The 22,316-nt window shown below is 38.8% G+C and overlaps 2 protein-coding genes across 3 annotated transcripts; both read left to right on the top strand.

Moving 5' to 3' along the window:
- The first annotated feature begins 1,033 nt into the window (after positions 1 to 1,033).
- Positions 1,034 to 2,680, top strand: epd (ependymin). The gene is made up of 6 exons (XM_068716320.1): positions 1,034 to 1,182; positions 1,346 to 1,377; positions 1,505 to 1,642; positions 1,732 to 1,918; positions 2,019 to 2,100; positions 2,225 to 2,680. The coding sequence occupies exons 1-6, from the start codon at positions 1,107 to 1,109 to the stop codon at positions 2,349 to 2,351; spliced, it is 642 nt and encodes a 213-aa protein (XP_068572421.1). The 5' UTR covers positions 1,034 to 1,106; the 3' UTR covers positions 2,352 to 2,680.
- Positions 2,681 to 4,073: 1,393 nt separating this feature from the next.
- On the top strand, positions 4,074 to 22,141 carry stag2a (STAG2 cohesin complex component a). 2 transcript variants are annotated; one of them, XM_068716319.1, is made up of 34 exons: positions 4,074 to 4,256; positions 6,695 to 6,813; positions 6,982 to 7,060; positions 7,466 to 7,624; positions 7,835 to 7,931; positions 8,021 to 8,097; positions 8,257 to 8,461; positions 8,577 to 8,728; positions 9,462 to 9,535; positions 9,751 to 9,874; positions 10,067 to 10,165; positions 10,325 to 10,404; positions 10,777 to 10,884; positions 12,568 to 12,676; positions 12,903 to 13,020; positions 13,208 to 13,311; positions 13,395 to 13,487; positions 13,592 to 13,681; positions 13,770 to 13,973; positions 14,084 to 14,154; positions 14,309 to 14,396; positions 15,212 to 15,292; positions 15,617 to 15,709; positions 15,808 to 15,982; positions 16,074 to 16,213; positions 16,307 to 16,408; positions 16,758 to 16,906; positions 17,006 to 17,134; positions 17,232 to 17,437; positions 17,764 to 18,004; positions 18,145 to 18,255; positions 18,408 to 18,534; positions 19,530 to 19,607; positions 20,145 to 22,141. In XM_068716319.1, exons 2-34 carry the CDS (start codon positions 6,770 to 6,772, stop codon positions 20,166 to 20,168), a joined length of 3,831 nt encoding a protein of 1,276 aa, XP_068572420.1. In that variant the 5' UTR covers positions 4,074 to 4,256; positions 6,695 to 6,769; the 3' UTR covers positions 20,169 to 22,141. The 2 variants fall into 2 exon arrangements, with proteins under 2 accessions (XP_068572420.1, XP_068572419.1); XM_068716318.1 differs by having other exon boundaries at positions 17,761 to 18,004.
- Positions 22,142 to 22,316: the final 175 nt, after the last annotated feature.

Genomic DNA, 22,316 nt, shown 5'->3' with positions numbered 1-22,316 from the left:
CAAACATTTGAATGTTCACTATGACATTGTGATACATCCTGCATACACTTGACTGTTCATTATCTATATCTATTGCATTTTTGAATATCAATGACTACAATGGGTTACATTGTTTTTGTTCTCTAAATACAGGAAGCTGATTTTTTTTTCAGAAATCCAAAATATAAAGTTTTAATCTTTGGATACAATTTTTCACAGATGCTGATGATATTCAGTCCACATGAAACAATTATTTCACCTTTGGTGTCCAAAAACCTTTATTTTGAAGATAATACAGGAATAAATATACCCATATAATTTATCTCAGGGCAGGCTCTAAGTAGCAGTAGTGGTTTGAGTAATAAATAAAAACTTCTACGATGATATAAAATGTGGGACCATTGCCATTATGGGACAGAAAGTCTCTGTTCAAAGGAAAGATTATGTTTCTGACAGACACAGGCTGAATCCATGTCAATCTAGGCTTTTCTAAATCTTAGCTGATGGAGGCGGCTGTGGCTCAGAGATAGAGCGGGTCATACTCTAATCAGAAGATCAGCGTTTTGATCCCTGGCTCCTCAAATCGCTGTACGTAATGTTACTTCAGATCCTGATCGGTAGGTGACGGCCTCCGCCATCAGTGTGTGAATGTGTGTACGAATGGGGGACTTCTGACATATAGTGTACAGCATACAGTACTACAGTACTTTTAACCAAATCATCATTGTAAATTGGAAGCTGTTATCACTAATCAGAATTAAATAAGACTACTTAACATTATCTAGAGATGTACTGCTTGGCTCCAAGAGCCTATAACCTCCATGATTGTCCCCGCTTGACCGAAAGGGGTAGAGGTAAACAATGCACAAAAACATCTGAGGACAGCTGCACAATCACAAAAGAAAAGATAGTCTAAGAAAGTTGTTATATTTGGTCACCACCAGCTGGGTCTAATCTGTTTAGACAGCTTGACGTTTGAAGTCCTGGGTGCTTTTACGTAATACTTATTGACTACATCGGATTTTATCCCTATAAAAGCAGCAGTCACTTCTCTGAAAGGTAGATGCGCTTAGGTTTGGTTTTGCCATCTCGACTTGTATTTTGTGACTCCCTCTGTACCAGGAAAAATGTATGCAGCTATCACGCTCTTCGTCTTCATGTGCTTGACTGCCACCACCTATGCAGATCACCATCATCCTTGTCGTAAGAATTTGTAGTTCCATAATTTGGGTTCTTTCTGTTATTTGATTTTGTGTAGTGTTAGGTAGTTAGATAGCGTGTTATATTAGTTTGAAATGTGTACAGAGTTTAATATGTTGCTGCCTGCATGCGTAAGACTCATCTAACTGACACTGTTGTATTTCAGATGCACCCAATATGACAGGATTCATGAGTGTGGTGAGTTTTTAAAATGTGTCTTTCAGGAACATTTGTATTTCTGGTACTTTAAAAAAAAAAAGAAATATAACATTTTAAAATCTAGCATTAAACTCTCTGAATGCATGTTTGCTCAATGAAACTCCAGAGATCCATGAAGGGTGACATGAAAGCATTTGGTGCATTCACCTATGATTCGATGGGCAAGAAACTGCGGTTCAGATCAAACGAGAGCTACCCCACCAACACATCACTGGGTTTGGATCTGCTGATGTTATTCGATGAGGTGGGTGATTTCTTTCTTCAAAAAAATGTCACAGATCACTTAATGCTGTTTTGCGCCTGGACATCTGAATCTGTATCTACATCCTGCAGGGGATATTCTATGAGATTGACAGCAAAAACCAGAGCTGTGAGAAAAAAACTTTGCAATGCACCCAGCACCCTCTGGATATCCCCGATGATGCAACATTTATGGGCACAATAAACGTCGGGAGTCCATCAATCGAAGGGGAGGGTATAAAAACCAGCATATGGACAGGATCAATGCCAGACATGAAGGGTGAGAGAAATTATACAAAATATGTAAAATAATAATATGTGCCTTAGTATGTGACAGAGTGAATTATGACTTGAATATTTTCTGTCTTTCTCTTTTTCAGGTCATTACTCCATGTCTGTAACCATGGGATGTTTGCCTGTGTGCACAATGTACTTCCATGAGTCCTCAGCATTCATAGTCAGGTTGGTGAATTGTTTTTAAGTCCTTGGAGAAAATAACACTCCAGGTATATTTATGCAACTTTCTTAGCATCCGTTAGGTGCACAAGGCTAAAATGAATGTCTTGTTTGTATCACTTTCTCACAGCATCACGGAGGTTGAAACCGAGATCAAGGATCCTGATCTTCTCATGGTGCCCTCCTGTTGTCTGGCCCAGCCTTTGGAGGAGACACCTGAAGGGACAGTCAATAGCTTCCTCAATGAGTTCATGTAGATGAAACCTCGCAGGCAGAAAATCCAATCCCCTATACAATTGTGGCCTGCCAGAACTTTAGACTTTTCTCTGCTTTTCATGTGTGACTTGAGCTTTTTGTGTGACACTGCACTACATCAGTTGTTTCCATCACATCTTTCACTCCCTTATGAAGATATGGCTTTGAATGGATCATCCTGTATGCATACACTTGATGTAAAGGAAAGAGATATGACATGGATTATAGAAGTAGTCATAATTACTAACTGTTTGGTGGCTTTTCAAGTTGGTCCTGCTTACAAAACCTGTAAGATATGATTAATGGAACAATAAAATGTCAAAGCTGTCAATGGTGTAAAGAGACTTGTTTTTTTTTTTTTAAATCCAAGAATATTTCCACTGTACAACTTTTGAACAAACAGGTTTTGAATCAAGAGACAGCAAAACATTTCAGAGCTGTAGGGCCGGATTAATCCACTAGGGGGACCCGAGGCCACAGGTTTATGCCCCATTTGACTAGCTGTTCCTTTTACTATGTGCCTTTCCTGTCACGAGAGTGTATTACACATTGCAGATCAAATATGTTCTGGCCAGGGATCCAGTAACAATAAAGGTTTTGTCATTTGATTAAACACAGTTTTAGGAATATGCAACTTGTACACACTATCAGCTAAAATAAGTTTTAATTTGAAGAACTGACTATCTTCAAGTCTAACAACAGTGTTGTTATAGGCTAAGTAAGAATAATATCGATGTCATACAAATGTATATCAGTGTGAATATTACAAATACCAACATGAACATATTAATATTAGCTGTATTAAAGTTGTATTAATAGTAGTTTTCTGGTCTGGAGGACAGTGTGTTCAATCTAGTCATGATAGAACTAGAACCAAGCAACCAAAATATAAGGTTATAAAATGGAATTATCATGTGTATTTCCTTCAGGGGGATTTGGGGTTAAAAAAAAAAATTGTGTTGTACAAAACAAAAATATGATTGGGAGTTTTCGTTGATATGTTTGCATCACATGGTTTACTCAATCATTCCACTCTGCAATCTAAAACATTTGTTCATCATGCTCAAACATTTACCCAAATGATCAAACTGACTCAAGTTTTCATGATGTTGATTACATATAATATATTGGTCACCATTACAGGCTACTTTTGTTTGCTCTGTGGTATTTTTTTATACTTATTACATTACTTCACCATAGCAGCCTACACAGTACACTATACACTATTTGCATTGCTATGCTGACGACACCCAACTCTACTTCTCCTCCAAGACCATCACCTCAGTCACCCACTCGACTCTCACCACCTGTCTCGCTGATATAAAATCATGGATGCAAAAGAACTTTCTCAAACTGAACTGCAATAAATCTGAACTACTCATCATCGGCCCTAACTCCCTCACCTGCTCAGCCCAGACCTTCTCTCTCAACATTGATGATTCCATCGTCACCCCCTCCACCCAGGTCCGCAACCTCGGTATCATCCTGGACCCCACCCTCTCCTTCCTACCCCACGCCAACCACATCACCAAAACTGCCTTCTTTCACCTCAGGAACATTGCACGCCTCCGGCTATTTTGAGTCAATGAGCTCGTGGAGCTGTGATCACAGGGTAGAAAAGTCAGAAGCTCAAGTCAGAGCCCTGACACAATGTGGCCCCTCTTACCTGCAGTTCATGAAGCCACCGACAGGTGGTGCGTGTGCTACATGCACAACAAGGAAAATACAAACTGTACCTTACTATGTTAGCCACCAAGGAGCTTCCTAACGCAAGCTGGCTAATAAAACTTTTATTTATGAGTTTTGGAAAATGACAGTTTGTGCAGGAAAATAACGATAGCGCCCTCTCTGCAAAGTCCGCAACGTTTGGATTATTTGGTTTCAGTCCGTCTTTGATTTAAAACGAGGTAAGTAACGTGAAGTTGTAAAATGGCGGATAGCTAACGTTGACATCCAGGGAGTTTGTCATTGATGCTGCTGTAGTGGCTAGCTGACCAGGCACTTGACATCCGTGTTATCAGGTGTCAATAACATAGACATGCAACTTCATCAGACTAAATTATAAATAGCGTGATTAATAATGATGAGGTAGCATTCCGGCTGGTGTTAAGTAGTGGTCCCGTTAGCCTGCTACAGCTAACGGTAATGCTAGCAAAGCTAACGCTAATCTGATGCTGAAAATGTATCAAATCTCCTCAAGTGAATCCTAATCCTACAATGAGTTGTTCGATACGAATGCAGTGGCCAAGAAGCGGGTCTAAAGGTAGCCAACTAGATAACTTATCCGCTAACACCAGACGTCAGTAAGGTTAGCTAGCTGCGTTAGCTAGAGAGCTGCTTTGCCGTCGTAGTAAAGTCGGGGCACGTCAGGAAGCGATGAGTGGATAGGAATCACCAGCTTAGGAAACATCTGTAGTTGTGTTTGTATTTCGGAAGTAAAACAACTGCGCGTGTCAGAATTGTTTTGGGGTCAACTTGCTTTAGAATATATTTAAAGTAACATTAGAGTCAACTATCACAACGGTCGGTATAAACACTTATGAGACTGTTGCATTACTTGTCCAAGAAAGTAACGACGGTTAAATTTAGGGGCTCAAGCCAAGTACGCATTTCCATTTGTGGAGTCCTAAATCAGGCCCCTCATGTTTTCAGATCAAGTACAACCATGTCATGTTTACGTTCATTACACTTAGAGTGGAAGTGTAGACACGCCCCCACAGATCTCCCTTCTCTGACAACATCTGCTTTAATGTTAACGAGTTAAGAAGCACCGGAAACTGCGTACCTCATGTTATTTGTCCTGATGAATGACATAAACTTACAGAAAATAATTTTATCTGGTTCACAAACGAGCTAACTTATTTTCCCCTGGCCCTACAAAAGTGTGTGCTGGGGTTTCTCCTTAAATACAGACAATCATGGACATTTTCAGTCAGCACAGAACATTTGTTAAATCAAACGTCAAGATGTTTTTACATGTTATCCAGGTCCAAGTCTGCATGACAAGTGCAGGGTACAGCTTGAACACTTATTACATTCTACGCAATTTGGAAGACCACACACACATGCATCCGTGCTTGTGTTGTGATTGTAAATCACACTGTGGTGGGCCCAGAACGTTCTTTATCTTGTCTGCAGCTTGCATACCGTCATTCACTCATGTGAGTCAGCAGGAACACAGTTGTGCATTTGCCGTTGGTTCTTGGCAAATGGTAAATTACCAATTTTGCCTTTTTAGAATACCAGCTACCCTTCTAGTAGAATTTGTATTCAACTTTGAGTCAAGAGGTGAATAAAGGGTCTAACATCAGGGGAGGAATAAGACGCAGTACCTGTCTGTCAGTGTGGCTACCAAGTTAAACACTACACACAATCACAAATACTCCCACACATTGTACGCAGTACTGATATATAATTGTGCTTCATTAAAATTTGCTATGCCGCTATACAGAATCAGAGCAGTCAATAGACCCAGACAGTAATTAACAATTATATGAAACAAAGTAAAACATGCATGAAATATTAAACAAACATAAAATCCTCACATATTAACTGTCACACATTGGATGAATGGCTGGAAAGAGTTACACCAATCATCATGAAGTTCATTAACTAATTAATTTAATTTATTCAGCACCAAGTAATAATGCAACATACAAAACTAAAGTTTTGTGATTCACAAAAATTATAATGAAATATGTTATATGTATTTCCAACTGCTCAGTTTATGAATAGGAATAAATAACTGATATTCAAGCTCCGACTTATCCACACAGTTAGAAATAAAAGCAGGATTTAGGAGTTCTGAGGGGAGCACACCATTAAGGATTAAACAAAAGCTCGGTTGTTGAGGAGTGCTCTGAAGAAAATGTTTGATTAAAGCAGGAATGCATCTAATAATTGTTCTTCTTCAGTTAATAAATTGAGATTATTACATTTTTGTCTGCTGATGTTGGAAAATATCGAAAAAGGTTTTTCTCACCCCAGGGTGAAGTCTCCAGATTGCTTTTTTGTTTGGGGAAAAAAGCAGCGAGTAGATGAGCACAATTTCACAATCTGCTGTATGAATGGAGTAAAATCAGTCACTTAGATTACACTTTTTTCCTAAGTAGCTCGACTGCTGTTTCATGTCACCGAGGTGTTTGAGTGGTGCACTGCCAGGCTGGAGCATCTTAGGGCCTTTTGTCTTTCTGACAATAGAAACAAACATGTTCTCTTCATCCCGGGCCTTTAGTAATACATGTAGTCTTTCTAAAATATACTGTGATTTGTTAGTGAGTTTTTTGCAGCCAGTGTCAATGTCCTCATTCATCAACAACCTTTTCTCATCTGTCTTATTTTCCAGGTGCAGATACCTTGTTGCTTGGGGTCCAGAGCAGTAGACGCACCCACTTCAGCAGATCCAGAAAATGTTAAAGAAATGATAGCAGCGCAGGATTTGCACACAGAGTTTCAATTTGCTCAGTAAGCACAGCATCACAGATATTGTCAAATTTCACGTGTCTTTGAATTTTTCTTTTGTCTTTGTTTGATTGTATGCATGCATGTACACTGTCATGTTATCTCTAGGAACTTAAATGTTGTTGTTGAAGTGTGTTTCGTGTTTGTAACGACTTCATCTGTTGTTCACAGAGAGGCAGAATCTCAGTTGTCTTCTGATACTGACCTTGAGGATCCTGATGGCAAAAATGCAAAGACAGGAAAGGGCATGGTATGTTTTTCAAACCTTTGACATTTATTGATTTTCCATACCTGTCCATGTGTAATTAGGGTCACAGGGAGGCTTGAGCCCATCACAACAAGCATTGGGTGGAAGGCAATGAAACACTCTGGACTGGTTCCCAGTTCATCACAGGACTAAAACAGAGTAGAAACGGCGTGATGTTACGCAGCAGCTGTGTTTGATCAGAAAATAAGTTAATGCCACATCACTGTCTTTATGAAATGTCTCTAATGTGAGTTAGTCCCACACCGTAACAGCTTTTTGATTCCCAGTAACCCGATAAGTTGTTCAGTCTACACACGCATTTAATGCGGGCAAACTGTTCTCAGAGTTATGATATTCAAACACAATAACACACTTTCATTTTCCATTTAACATCTTTCTCCCCTACAGGCAGCCAAGAAAGGGAAGAAGGCGCTTGGAGACAAGGCCAAAGGTGGGGGAGCAGGAAGGGCCCCCGGTGTTGGCAGGGTGAACGGCCATTATCAGGAGAACGGGATGAAGAACGTGACCCTGTTCGAGGTGGTTAAAATGGGGAAGAGTGCCACACAGGTGAGTCCACACTGCTGTGGTGAAGAGAGTATGTCTTGTGTTATGGTTTCTTCTCATCTTCTTCTTATTGTTTTGTTGTGAAAATATTTTGACTGGTGTGGTAGCTGTGGTTTCCATTTTTTGGGATTAAATTGTGTTGTCGTTATCCTGAACATGCAGCGATATTTTGAGATCTTTTTTGAACTTTGTATGTTTTTTGTTTGTTTCTAGTCTGTTGTCGATGACTGGATCGAGGCATACAAACAGGACAGGGACCATGCTCTCCTGGACTTGATCAACTTCTTCATTCAGTGCTCTGGCTGTAAAGGTGAGTATCTGACATGATCTGTGTGGTCAGGTGCCTGAAAGCAAATGAAAATGCTGAACTTGACAGACGTTGTGTGATTCTTCACACAGGTGCCGTGAGTGGAGAGATGTTCAGACATATGCAGAACTCCGAAATCATCCGAAAAATGACAGAGGAATTTGATGAGGTGATGCAGGCTTACATTCAGTTACTTAATTTCATTTTTAAACGAGAGAATAATCAAACCATAAATCTGTGCAGTTGTCAGAAACCAGCATGTGGCAGACATTGACAAATGTGATCCCCCTGACCTGACTCTGATGCTCTCTCTGATGTCATCAAACAGGACAGTGGTGACTATCCGTTTACCATGTCAGGACCACAGTGGAAGAAATTCAGGATAAGCTTCTCTGACTTCATCGCGGTTCTGGTTCGTCAGTGTCAGTACAGCATCATCTACGACGAGTATATGATGGACACGGTCATCTCACTGCTCACCGGCCTGTCCGACTCACAGGTCCGGGCGTTCAGACACACAAGCACACTAGCAGGTCAGTTTTAATGTGCACGTTTCGGCACTTCTACTCCATGCATGCTCACGCTGTTATTGTGCCTGAAGCTGTTATTCCTTCAGGCGTGTTTTCTGAATTGTGTTGTTTTCTGAAGCCATGAAGTTGATGACGGCCTTGGTGAACGTTGCTCTCAACCTGAGCATCAATATGGACAACACGCAGAGACAATACGAGGCGGAGAGGAACAAGGTTGTTGCAAAAAGGGCCAGCGATCGGCTGGAACTCCTGTTACAGAAGCGCAAAGAGGTGAGAAGAAAGAAAAGTTGTCTTAACAGTAAATTTACTGTGAAGAAGCAAGAAGACGAGTGTTACCAGCAATACGCTATAAACCAAACTCTATGCAGAGGAGGAATTGTAATTAACTGTAAACTCATATTGATTTACATCCATAGTTAAATGAATGACATCATAGCTGCATACATTCACAGTGTACAGTTTGTACGTTTATTGTTCATTCTGTAACTTGATTTACCTTTATATCTATTTATATGCATTTTGCAATAATAATAACCGCTCTAGATGTTGGATGACAATAAGTCATGACAAGAGTCTAATCTACATTTATTGTGGGCGTCATGCAAGAACCATTTGTACAAACAGATTAATTTCTTATGTGGCATGTACAAATGATTTAGGAGAAATTGTGGCGATTACCAATTATTTTTTTTCACGTATTTAGAATTTTCTCTTCAGTTTCAACAGAAATGTCCAAGTGGTCTGGAGCTGTCATGTACAGTCTGCTTTACTCCACAGCACAAAAATAATGTCACATTCGACCTGAAATCATAATATTGATCTGAATCAATTTGGACTTTAAATAGTATACTTAAACCTACAGTACCAAATTTTTGTCTTCCGACAAAACCTCTTGAATGTCATACTTTTTAGTTTTTGTGTTTGAGGGTTGAACAAGGGTCTTTTGTTTTTGCTGTTTTCATGCAAATAATTTAACAAGTATCACTTTCTGTCTCTCTTTCAGCTTCAAGAAAACCAAGATGAAATTGAAAACATGATGAATGCGATTTTCAAAGGAGTGTTTGTTCACAGATATCGGTATGTGAATCCTTGATGGACTTGCTGACTGAGATTTCCAGCAGGGACCTTTCCATGGTCATTGTTGGCTTTCTGGCACCCTCTAGTGTGAAAATAATGTCAACACCAATTTGAGTCCATATGATCTTAGTTTAGTCTGAACAATTGTGTTTACACAAAGCCATGTTGTATTATATTAATGACTAATTGAATCAGTTCTTTTGGGTTTTTGCTAGGGATGCCATTGCTGAAATCCGAGCTATTTGTATTGAGGAGATTGGAGTGTGGATGAAGTTGTACAGTGACGCCTTCCTCAATGACAGTTACCTGAAGTACGTTGGCTGGACAATGCATGACAAGGTGAGCTAACAGACGGCCATTGTTTTTTTGTACAAACTACAAATTAACCTTACATTTAAAAAAGCTGATGAAATGAAATACATTGTCCAAATTTAGACCAACTTCTAACCTCAGTGTAAATCAAACTAACCAATTAATCAAGCGTTATTTCTAATATGGTACATATTTGATGTATTTCTACTGTGACTCCAGCAAGGTGAGGTGCGACTGAAGTGTTTGAGCGCCCTGCAAGGCCTGTTCTACAGCAGAGAGCTTGGCGCACGGCTGGAGCTCTTCACGAGTCGCTTCAAGGTAAGCCAGCAGTTGCATAATTTGGGAATATACAGATTTTTCCCTGGTGTGTCTTCATATGCCGATAACTAAAGAGCAATAACATCATTTTGACTTGAGTATCCCCATGCATGACATGACAGCTAATGTTATGGAACATAAACCTACTCTTGTTGACAGGACCGCATTGTGTCTATGACTCTGGACAAGGAATATGATGTTGCAGTTCAAGCCATTAAACTTCTGACGCTTGTCTTGCAGTGAGTAACCTTCCCTCCTCTTGAATGGGATTGTTCTGCATTTATTCTCGTTTTATGAAGTCATATAATGAGACTCTAAAGACATAATACTCGTTAAAGTCAACTTGATAAATAAACATTGTGTTTATGCCCAAATTAGAGACATTACCCTTATCCATTGCAGCTCAGCCATCATTTCTGTTTATAGCTGAGGTTACTCAGTCTTAAATGGGGAGAATATGACCATATTTTGTTAGATTCAATATTCATATGTGCTCCCTTATCTTAAAAGCTTCTGTGAGAATGTTTAAACAAACTATTTCACACATTTGCCTTTAAGTAAATATCTAAATGTTCATCTTTAACTATGAATGTATGCATTTCGTCTAACAGGAGCAGTGATGAGATCCTGACAGCAGAGGACTGTGAGAGTGTGTATCATCTGGTTTACTCAGCACATCGACCCATCGCTGTTTCAGCAGGAGAATTCCTGTTTAAGAAGTAAGTGCTTTGTTGTGTCTTTTGAAACTTGTCAAACAACTGAACTGTAAATGGAAGTGGTTATAATCAACAAATTACTTAAGTTAAGTGTCAGAAATGTTGTAGAAGAAGCCGGTTTATAGTGCAAAGAATTGGTGTACCAGCCAAATGAACTGTGTGAGATTACATTAGATCAGGGGTATTCAATTAACATTACAAAAGGTCCAGATTGAGAAAATCTCCTCGGGCAAAGGTCCGGAACATTATTTGCGCTATTTAGTGCCATATATATATATATATATATATATATATATATATATATATGTATATGTATATGTTCAAGAAGCCTAGTAGTAGTAACAACGTCTCTGTGTAGCCAACAACTGTCAAATCAAATAAAGAAAGTACACATCAATTATATTTTAACAATTACTATTCTCAGTTTTCACATTTAACTTGATGGATTATAAATAATACATAGAAATACATGTTCTTCTCATTTCAAGTAAAATAAGGGCTGGATTAAAGAATAACTGACATAACAGAAAGCTTTTGAAAAATGTGCATCTTAAAATAGAGTACTTCATTTTAGAAAAATTTATTTCACTGAATTGCTCTGCAGCTTTAAATTAAGTTCATTCAGGTGTGAAGTGATGTCAATCAAAAAAGCCACGATATTATATTTTTCTCATCTTCTAAAAAGAGAAATGTGTGTGCAGCGACTTTATCTGTGGTTTTCCTATTCTCTCAGTTAACATCATAGTTGGTCAGTGAATTAATGTTTTAGGATTCTGATCATATTGGGCTCTTAGGTTTATTTTCTGTGACTTCATTTCAGATGTGAGTGGGTACGTTTGCTCAAAAGAGTTGTGCTTTGTCTCGTAGTAACGCTTCACATTACCGCTTTAATAATCGTCACGGTCTCTGAACATATGAGACACACTGGTTTTAAACTGTCAGTGTGAAGAATTCACCAATAAGAGTCTGTCCATTGTTGGTTAAAGACTCTGGTCTCTCTGACCTCTTTTCTCTCTTTGGAGAACGTCATGTGAAATAACTTCTCTGACTCACGTAATAATTCTCCTACTCTTCGTTCTCTTTCCTTGTCTCCCCCGTGCTTGTACATCTCACTTGAGTCAGGAAACTTGTCAGAATACCCATATTTGATTGGCTGAGCTGCATCACGTGATGTGATTTACGCCGCTGAACAAGTGCCGTAAAGGCTGGAAAAAGCTGCGTCGGTTAAAATACAAGCGCGCCGTCAAAATGTAATAATTCTCAATTATCTATTGGTTTTAGGTCCAGGGTCTGGATACAGCGGCGTCTGGGTCCGGATCCGGACCGCGGTCCGCCTATTAGTGACCCCTGCATTAGATATATTAAAGTAGAAATAATAATGTGTTATGATAATGTTATGTTGAATCCATCAAACAACCAGAGCATATAAACAATATATCCTTATATAAATAATATTGAAAAATACATGTGGAATGTACATATAACTTGTAGCTTTACTATCAAGAAGCGTGAAAACAGCTACTTTAATGGGGAGATCCTGTGAAATCACAAAATCTGTTAATGTGTGACACACCATGTTAGCCCCTCCATGTAGCTTCTCCAAAGGGACTGCAGGCGGAGCAGTTGCTTCTTCCACCTGCCTTTACCAGACATTTTGAACAGCCTTTGATGTTGTGCTGATTGAAGGCTCTTCAGCCATCGAGGCCCTGAGGAGGAGGGGTTACCCAGGAGGGGCAGGCAGAGCCTCAATGGCAGTCTCATCAAGACTACCGTCTTCTTCTTCTTGGAGAGTGAGGTAACCGGGCCTTTTTCTCTTTCTTCTGGATGTTAACCTCATCGTAATAAAAATGTCCATCCTAACAAATCTGTTGATCTAGTTTTGAGTGTTAAGATATTTTTGTTTTGGTTGAGAAACAATAATTCCAGTTATTTTTATTAAACTGAGAGTATGTGAAAAATCTACCTTGTTTCAGTAGGTTTGAATTTGATCCAATAACATTTAACCATTTGATGTTTTACAGCTTCATGAACATGGGGCCTACTTGGTGGACAGCTTGTGGGAATGTGGGTCAGAACTGCTGAAGGACTGGGAGACCATGATCAGCCTGCTGCTGGATGAGCCCATCCCAGGAGAGGAGGGTAAAGATCCACTCTTTAAGACAATTACTGGCTCATATATTCAGCTCCAGTACAAGGAAAGGACATCTTTCTGAAAAGATGACATTTTATTTCTTTCTACTCTTTTTCTTTTCTTTTCTTTTCTTGGTACTAGTTTTTAAGTTTTTTCATTACATCGTCAGTAAATGTCTGCATCTGCAATCTTTAGCTCTGACTGATCGCCAGGAGACGGCTCTGGTTGAGATAATGCTCTGTGCCATCCGGCAGGCTTGTGAATGCCACCCTCCAGTAGGCCGAGGCATAGGAAAAAGGGTGAGTGTCTGGTCGTCATGCTTGCATAGATTGTGTTTCTTGAATGATTTTGTGTTATTATTGGGTTTTTGTGCATTGAAAAGGTCCTGACTGCAAAGGAGAAGAAAACACAGCTGGATGATCGGACACGGATCACAGAGATGTTTGCAGTTGCATTGCCTCTGTTATTGGCAAAGGTGATTACCTGTGTTCTGCACTACAGTCAACAGCGGTCAGAGTTGTCAAGAGGTTTGATTCGTGACCATTCAACATAAAAGGCTTTCTTTTTTTCCCATCACAGTACTGCGTTGATATTGATAAGGTGACCAATTTGCTACAAATACCAAAGTACTTTGATCTTGACATCTACACAACTGGCCGGTTAGAAAAGGTTTGTCAATTTGTTCTTGAGTATGCAAATTGTAAATGGCATGCAGTGTCAGTTAAACAATGTTTTGTGCTTTCATGTTCTCATTAAGCATTTGGATGCCTTGTTGCGGCAAATGTGGGAGGTCCATGACAAGCACACAGACACCGAGGTCCTGGAGGCCTGCTCTACCACCTACCACTCTCTCTGCAACGAAGAGTTTACCATATTCAACCGTGTGGATATCGCTCGCTCTCAGCTTCTCGATGAGCTTGTAGACAAGTTCCACAGACTCCTGGAGGACTTCCTGCAAGAGGTGGGTGCCGCAGGATTTTTCTTTGAGTGGAATATTTGAAAACATGTTCACAGTTGGAGAGGCGAGGGTGAATATCCAGGATTGCACAGTTTTTATCTCTTGTTTGTCAGGGTGAAGAACCAGATGAAGACGATGTCTACCAGGTTCTATCTACACTCAAGAAGATCAGCGCTTTCCACAAGTAAAGCAGTTCACATTTTGTCTTATTTTGTTCAGAGAGAGTAATAGCATTTCTAGCATTAAAGTTGGATTTTAGTTTTCTTTTATGGGGTAAGATGTGAATAATGACAATGTTATTATGTATTATTTATCATGTACATTATTTTTGCTTCCAGTGCACATGACCTCTCTAAGTGGGATCTCTTCACCAGCAACTACAGGCTACTTAACACAGGTCTGCAGAACGGGGACATGCCTGAACAGGTAACAGCAGAGTCTTCTCTAACTTTGTAAGTAACTTCCCCAAAATGCTAAAGCAACAATAACCAGTATTGTCGTTGAAGCGTAGCAACCCACCTTCCAGTTCCCCTTCAGGTAAACACTGTTGGCTTTGTCAGCACGTTTGCGGTAGTTTGTAGTGTTAGTGCTGTTAACACCGTTGGCTACGTCCCACCGGCTCAGTTGAGCCATGTTGAGAGCTGCTGAGAGTTAATAAAAATGCTCCCAATGACGTAATGCACCTTTAAGTATCCAGGTTACAGTCGCCTTTCTCAAGTACGCTGGTTTTCTTAAACATCATGTCAACAAGTAACTTGGCTTCTGTAGGGGATTACAGAAATCTTGGCCATGTATTTGGGTAACACGTTTTTGAATCAACTTTTTATAAGTAATAGAGTAGAAAGGAGAGATAATTACATCATTGTTGTATTTAGCATCATTCCATCAAAAGTCTGACTCACTGAAACTAACACAAAGTAGCCTCTAGAAGTCTGAATAAGTTCATCTCTCTCCACCATGGAACACCCTCTATTTGTAAAATTCACACACATTCGTGCCATGAGGTTGCAGCTTCTTCTGTAACTAATGCAGTCAAAATAAACATGCAGTCAATTTGAGGTAGGGGAGACATCTGATAACTGACCTGTTGCATTTATAAGCAGACATTAATTAGATTACTACAGTGCATATAAATGTGTGCTCCTGATTTCTCTGCATAACCTGATACTTAAGTAGATGTAAACGCACGGTCTGTGTGGAATAGTATGGCTCATCTGATCTGCTTGTCTCCTTTCCCACAGATTGTGATTCACGCAATGCAGTGCACACATTACATCATCCTGTGGCATCTAGCGAAGGTTTCAGATGGCAGTTCATTAAAGGTATTTACATATCGGTCTATGACACATTTTTTGTTATTCTTGGCAAAATAAGTGTCCAAGGAAAGGTGTAAAAAGGATATCAGTTAAAGAAACAACACATTTCTATGCATACATTTGACAAATGACAGCTAATAGCCATTAGCCAAGTACATTGAGTTTTAAAGTACCTTTACACATCTTCACGTCATTCTTACAAAATGTATAAAGAATTATTATTCTCAAAGACTTATTTTGGCACTAATTAAACTAAATGTTTCAGTAAGTATTAAACCTTGTATTTTGTTCACTTGTGGGAATGTCTAACTGAACATTTGCTCCTTTTAGGGTGACATGGTGACCTTGAGGAAGCAAATGAGAGCTTTCTGCTTGATGTGTCAGCGTTATTTAAACAGCATCAACAACGCAGTTAAAGAACAGGTGGGGTTATGCTGATGGGACGGTTCTTTTATTGCTGACTTTTTTTTTTTTTGCCACTGAAAATGTTCATAAATGCTGAAGTGTTGTGTTTATTCCAGGCCTTCACCATGCTATGTGATCTGCTATTGATCTTCAGTCACCAAATTATGTCTTCAGGCCGGGAACAACTGGAGCCTCTGGTCTATACACCAGACTCTTCTTTGCAGGCCGAGCTGCTCAACTTCATTCTGGATCAAGTGTTCATTGATCAGGATGATGATAACAACAGCACAGGTCAGAGTCAGTCAACCGCACTAACATTTGAAAAGTAAGGGCATGGACTTCTAATGATTTTTTGTAATTTGTATTCTTTTGTATTTTCCAGACGGACAGCAAGATGATGAAGCCAGTAAAATCGAGGCTCTGCACAAGCGAAGAAATCTTTTAGCTGCCTATTGCAAATTAATCATTTACAATGTGGTGGAAATAAACACCGGAGCAGATATATTTAAACAGTATATGAGGGTATGTTTACACACCTTTTTTTTTAAATCACTTAAAAGGAATTCCTCCTACCCTGCTCTTCTTAATGCCAGTATTCCCTCTCTTTCTTCTTAGTTTTACAATGACTATGGAGATATCATCAAGGAAACGTTGAGTAAAACAAGACAAATTGACAAAGTTCAATGTGCAAAGACGCTCGTCTTGAGCCTGCAAATGGTAAGATTTAGAAGAGTAGTGGCCTTGTTTCATTTTTTTTTAAAAATACATTTATAGATGCCAGCAAATCTCCCAGAATATTGTAAACTAAATCTAAAACATGTACTGACTTTCTTGTTAACATATGAGGCATCACTTTTGCACAAGCTTACTCCAGTGTGCCACAGAAACAGGAAAATTGTCTTTATTAAACTTTTTTATAATAAATAAATAAAAGGAATTAGGATACATCTGGCTTAAGTTATAGCAGATCACAATTGCATTTAGTTTAGGATTTAGACATCTCAGTCTGTGAAACCACCTAAAACCAAATGTGGAAAAAGTCTATTTCTGTTTTTTTCTTTTGTAGTTATTCAATGAGATGTTGTCTGAACTTGGCTTTAATGTTGACCGCTCAACATCAGCCTTCTGTGGCATAAAAGAGCTTGCCCGACGCTTCTCATTGACTTTTGGCTTGGATCAGTTGAAGACCAGGGAGGCTATTGCCATGTTACATAAGTAAGTGGTTTGTTTACAGCTTTGCATGCAACTCATATCTTACAGTGACATCTGTGTTTTAATGGGTATGGCAAATCATTGTATCCCTCTGTATTTTAGGGATGGAATTGAGTTTGCTTTTAAGGAGCCTAGTCCCCAAGGACAGGGGAGTCCACCTCTCAATCTAGCCTTTTTGGATGTCCTGAGTGAGTTCTCCAGCAAACTAATTCGTCAGGACAAGAGAACAGTGTAAGTGTGAGCTGCAAGACTTGTGTCATGATGTATGTCTGTGTTGAGCATGGAGCTGAAGAGGAACTCTGACAGTTGTATTCTGACACGTCGACAGTCACATGTACCTGGAGCGATTCATGACGGTTCAGATGGCCCTGCAACGAGAGGACTGCTGGCTGCCCCTCATCTCATACAGGAACTCCTTGCAGGCGGGCGGGGACGATGACACCATGTCTGTCATTAGTGGGCTCAGCAGTCGAGGGTCCACCCGAAGTAAGAAATCCAAGCCAGCCACTGCTAGCAAAAGGAAATTGCCTGAAGGTGAGCAAATTTTGACATAATTTGACTTTGATAGATCAAGATTTATTTTGTGTTCTTTATGATTTGACATGCAACATGAGATAATCTGCACCAACCGTACTTGCTTGACTTTTAATAATAGTATTACCCGTTTGTTGTTAAAGTATCTAAATGGCAAATCCACTGTCAAAAAGCTGGAAATACTTTGGGAACAATGTGTGTCAGTCAGTAGACAACATTGATCCACATAGGAACCTTTTCTAAAAAATACAAGGAGTTCTGTCATTTTATAATTTCTTTTTTTAAATAATTTCTTTAACAATTTCTTAATTTCTCTTCCATAGCAGAAGAGAACAGCTGCAGCAGCAGTGATGCAGTTTGGATGAACCGTGAGCAGAACGTGCAGACGCCAGTAATGATGCATTCGCCCCACCTCACCTCTACTGTGCTGAGGGATCCAAAGAAGATGAGGCCAGAGGACAGCTACACTGCCGCATTCACCATGCCAGCAGAGCAGCATCCCCATCAGCCGGTGCCTCTCCAGCAGCAGCAGCCGCAGCATCACCACCAGGCTGCCATTGATTACAAGTACGGACACCTTTCTCCCAACCCTTACCTTGCCTTGAACTGAATATTTGATGTTGCTGCTGTTAACAGCTTCTTGTGCTGCTTTTGTTATACTACGGGAATAATGAAGTCATGTCGAATACTGAACCCTGTACCCACAGTACCCAGGTTACTTGGATGTTGACACAGAGACAACAAGCAGAGGCCCGTCAGCAGCAAGAGCGAGTTAGCATGCACTACGCCAAGATGAGGAACCACATGCAGCAAGCAATGTAAGGGGCCAGTCCTCTTCAGAGTACAGTAAATAGGTTTGAATTGTGAAGGAAACCTGGTAAATGTTACCGTTTTTTAGAATAACATTTAGACAATAGACAGTATGTGAAACAGCACAGCCTCATAACAAGTGTCTATGTGCACTCCTCAGTCGTCGAGGCTCAGGACTCATGGAGGACGATGAGGAGCCAATAGTGGAGGACGTGATGATGTCATCAGAGGACCGCTTGGAGGACATCAATGAGGGCATGGATTTTGACACAATGGACATCGATTTGGTAATTTAACACTGCAATAATTTTGATGCTAGTTAGGGCCAGAACAAACATGATGTGAACACATCACTGACATATCATCACCTTTTAAGTTTTTACCTTTTGATATAGCGAACTTGGCAAACAGCTGCTTATTTACACATACAGCAGTCACGGAGCAACATTATCATTCATTTGGAGTCGTGTATGTGTCCACATGGTGAATGCAAGTCCAATATTCACTGTGATTTTAGCCCTGTTTGTGGTCTCTACCGACTCCTGAGTGAGATATCTGACTGTTTAGCAGCTAAATGCTGCACCAGCTAGTCACTAACTGTGTATGGTGGGGACCAGCTAGTGTACGGTTTGTTTTTAGAACGTTTTCTCTCAAAACAGCTGCTTGCTGCGGCTTAAAACAATTTTATGAGAGCAGTGAAAGTGAAACAAAACAGTAAGCTTGTGGGGCGGACAGCTAAACAGTGTGCCAAAACTGTAAAGCTGCGTTAAGCCGAGAGGAGCTGCAGATTCAGGTGATGATTATCTGTCGTTAATCACTACGAGCGACCCATTTCAGATTGTCAGTGTTTCCACATGTTCAACTGATATATGGTTGATTATAAACATTTATAACCACACTATAGCCACTGTTCATGAGCATTCCTGGGACCACAAATAGAGAAAGTGCCTTAAGGCGGTTCATGGGCAAATATTTACAGTAAATGTTACAAGCTCGTCAACCACATTTTAACTGTCTATATGACCCAGTCATGCTTTATTGGTAGCAAACCTTCTGAGCAAGTTTCTCCCAAATACAAAAAAGTGTTTTTGCATCCCTGTGGTGACAAATATTACAATTTGCACAACAACATAATTGTCAGATTTGATTGCCACAGTTGATGTAGGATCTTCTTTTTTTTTCTACATGTTTTTTTCAGACTATAAAGATCAAAAAGCCTTTTGGTGTCTTATTTACATTTCATTTTGTGCAGCATTGTTCTGACTGAGTTGTTATTTTTCAGCCAGCATCAAAGAATCGCAGGGAAAGAACTGAACTAAAGCCGGACTACTTCGATCCATCTTCCATCATGGATGATTCGGTAAGGATTATTAACTTCTTACAGTGCCTTTTACTCATCTACTTTTTAATGTAACAGGTAAATGTGAGTGGTCATGGTTGCTCATGATTTGTAGGCCTGTTTTCTTGAGGTAACTTTTTATGATCATGAATCATTATTAAAGATAATAATGAATACAATTTGTTATCCATACAGTCGGGTATTAGACGTTGGAGTATCAAATACTCACCTGCTGTTTGCTTTCAGCAATGCTTTTATCTGGCTATGAAACATCTGTAGCTTTCTCCAACATAGACGACGGCAGCAATAGATATTTACAGCATTTACAATAGATTTAAACTTCCGTAAAAATGTCTATAAAACTGTATAAACTATGCTAGTTCTTTCTCAATCCTATATAATCCCATATTTACAAAATGAAAAATGAAAACACAGTTGATATTAACTTAAGAATGTCCAAACAATAATGTGTCTTAAAAAATATATATTTCTAAGCTATGAATTGTGCCAGAACATTGTTTAGATTGTGGATTTCTGAATGTTTTTGTGTGTCTTCAGGTTCTCAATGTTTCAATGTTCTAAAAGAAATCTAGGAGAATATGTTATCAAAATCCTTGGAAGATAAGATGGATGACGAATCAATCAGAATGGAGTGAAGTGGACTGCTATAAATTATTTGTGAGACACCAATGTTTGCCTCTTTAACACTTTGTTAAAACTTAGAGCGAGAGCTTGAATTTGAATTTCATTCTGATATTTTCACACACAGGACTTTTGTCACACTGCAGCAGAAATGTTTATGTTTTTGATGTTAGCTTATCTCACTAAGGTAAAGCAGTACAGACATTATGTGGCAGGTGCATGGTGAGGGGACAATAACAGACTCAAATTCAAATTAATAACATATACACCTTTAATCTTTTTCATTCAGTAGACAAAAATTGTCTGATGTAAATACATAATGGCCAATATACAGGAGTGGTGAACACGACTTCATGAGCACCAGCTGATAGAATTATAATAACCCTGCAAAATAATACTACCTTTGTGATGCTTGTAGCGTTCAGTTGTTGTTGAATATTATAATGATACTGCACTTTGTTGCAGAGGTATTAATTCAAGTCTTTTGTCATTTTACAGCCATATTTTTAGAAATGATCACAGGCTCCAATCAATGCCTCTCTGACGCAATCTAAACATAAATTGAACATCATAAGCTTTATAAATACAGCATTTATTGCAGGGCTATTGAATTGGACTGCGATACATTGTAACGGTGTCAGTGATATTGTGTTCCGCCTGTACTTTTAAACTGTAGACTTTGGCATGGCATGTAGCCATATATCAAAACATGTACACAGTAAAGTATAATGTGAACTGGCGTCTCATACTGTTCAAAGGCCTTGCCAGAAATGATATACGACATTCTCAGATTTCTTTGTGATGGTATTTTTTAGAAATGTATGTGTTCTGCTTTTATACCTTATAGATTACTTTGATTTATAGATATTTTGTAATGACAATCAAATGTAAATGAATGGTTTTTAATCCTGTTATTTCACATAGATGCTGAAATAATCCTTTTTAATGAAAATTATTATGTTAGTATAGATCTGGCCAGCTGTTTCTATTTTTCTTTTAATCTCTTTAATGGGTGCAAAAGTAATGCATTGCTCAAATGTAGTAATTTGACAAATTGATGGTTGCATTTAAAATTATTTTTTAATATTGGGAGCATTCACAGTGTCATAGATACATTTTGACTCGATCTTAAACATGTAATCTCTCCTATATCTTGAGTATTTTTCTCCGCTGTATAGTGTCTAATAACAAAGACATGCCATTGTTGCAATATTTAAAAGAACGGATTTTTAAAATGGTTGTGAAAGGTGTGCATTGGTGCATTTTTTTTTCTCCATTTGGCAAGTGTGCAGAGGATTTTTTTCAAAAAGCCAATTTGATGAGCCACTGTTGCGTGTATAGGAGTTATAGAGATATTCTAAATTACAAAGTTATAGAATTCTTTTGTCAACTATCATAGTATCAGAATTGTATATTATACAATTACAGATGTGTAATATATTGTGAGTCTGTGATCATTTTATATTTGCAGTTTCTGTTTGCTTGAAATTTTAGGAATAGGTTAAGTAGAATGTAACTTTTCTAGTTAACCTACTAATTTGCAAGTATACACATACAGTACATTGGTTTGTGTGTCTTTCAATGGATTGCTGTGATATGTCTTTACCTCTGTGTTGGCCTGGTTGGCAGATTCAGATTTTATGGAAAATGGTGTAGTCATATTGTAGTTAAATACAAATCCCTTATTTCTTCTAAATCTTACTACAGTGTGGAGAAACAGATCATGTGGTATTGAACATAACCATATACATACTGACTATTCATATTTAGAGATAAATGCATCTTAGAATTGCCAGTAAATTTATCCTATCATTTTGAATATTTTCTGCTTTGCATTGAACTGCTGAAAACGTGCATACATCTGTATGTTAAGACATATTTAAATATTTGTGTATATTAAATTTGTGTTTTTACTCTGTGTGTCCCATTGCATCTTTTGATATTTGTATTAATGTCTAAGATACAACACGAACCGATAAATGCTCTGCGTTTTAGTGATGATTTTAATCCATATTTCCAAGTATGAATGAAGACATTAGTGCAGTGCGGATTTTGGAAATCATTGCTTGAGCTCTAACGCAATTATTT

This window comes from Cebidichthys violaceus, unplaced genomic scaffold, assembly GCF_023349555.1.
Source record: "Cebidichthys violaceus isolate CVI_PGR_0920_01 unplaced genomic scaffold, fCebVio1.0.p SCAF_20, whole genome shotgun sequence".
NCBI classification, from domain to species: Eukaryota; Metazoa; Chordata; class Actinopteri; order Perciformes; family Stichaeidae; genus Cebidichthys; species Cebidichthys violaceus.
The sequence above is the reverse complement of the archived record's forward strand: the minus strand, read 5'-3'. Positions and strand labels throughout refer to the sequence as shown.

Bases quoted from the DNA above. Each gene is read 5' to 3' on its own strand.
- epd (XM_068716320.1), top strand. From the start codon at position 1,107: ATGTATGCAGCTATCACGCTCTTCGTCTTCATGTGCTTGACTGCCACC. The intron at 1,183-1,345 runs GTAAGAATTTGT...GTTGTATTTCAG, and splicing joins AGATCACCATCATCCTTGTC to ATGCACCCAATATGACAGGA. The intron at 1,919-2,018 runs GTGAGAGAAATT...TCTCTTTTTCAG, and splicing joins ATCAATGCCAGACATGAAGG to GTCATTACTCCATGTCTGTA.
- stag2a (XM_068716318.1), top strand. From the start codon at position 6,770: ATGATAGCAGCGCAGGATTTGCACACAGAGTTTCAATTTGCTCA. The intron at 8,729-9,461 runs GTGAGAAGAAAG...TCTCTCTTTCAG, and splicing joins TGTTACAGAAGCGCAAAGAG to CTTCAAGAAAACCAAGATGA. The intron at 9,875-10,066 runs GTGAGCTAACAG...CTGTGACTCCAG, and splicing joins GCTGGACAATGCATGACAAG to CAAGGTGAGGTGCGACTGAA.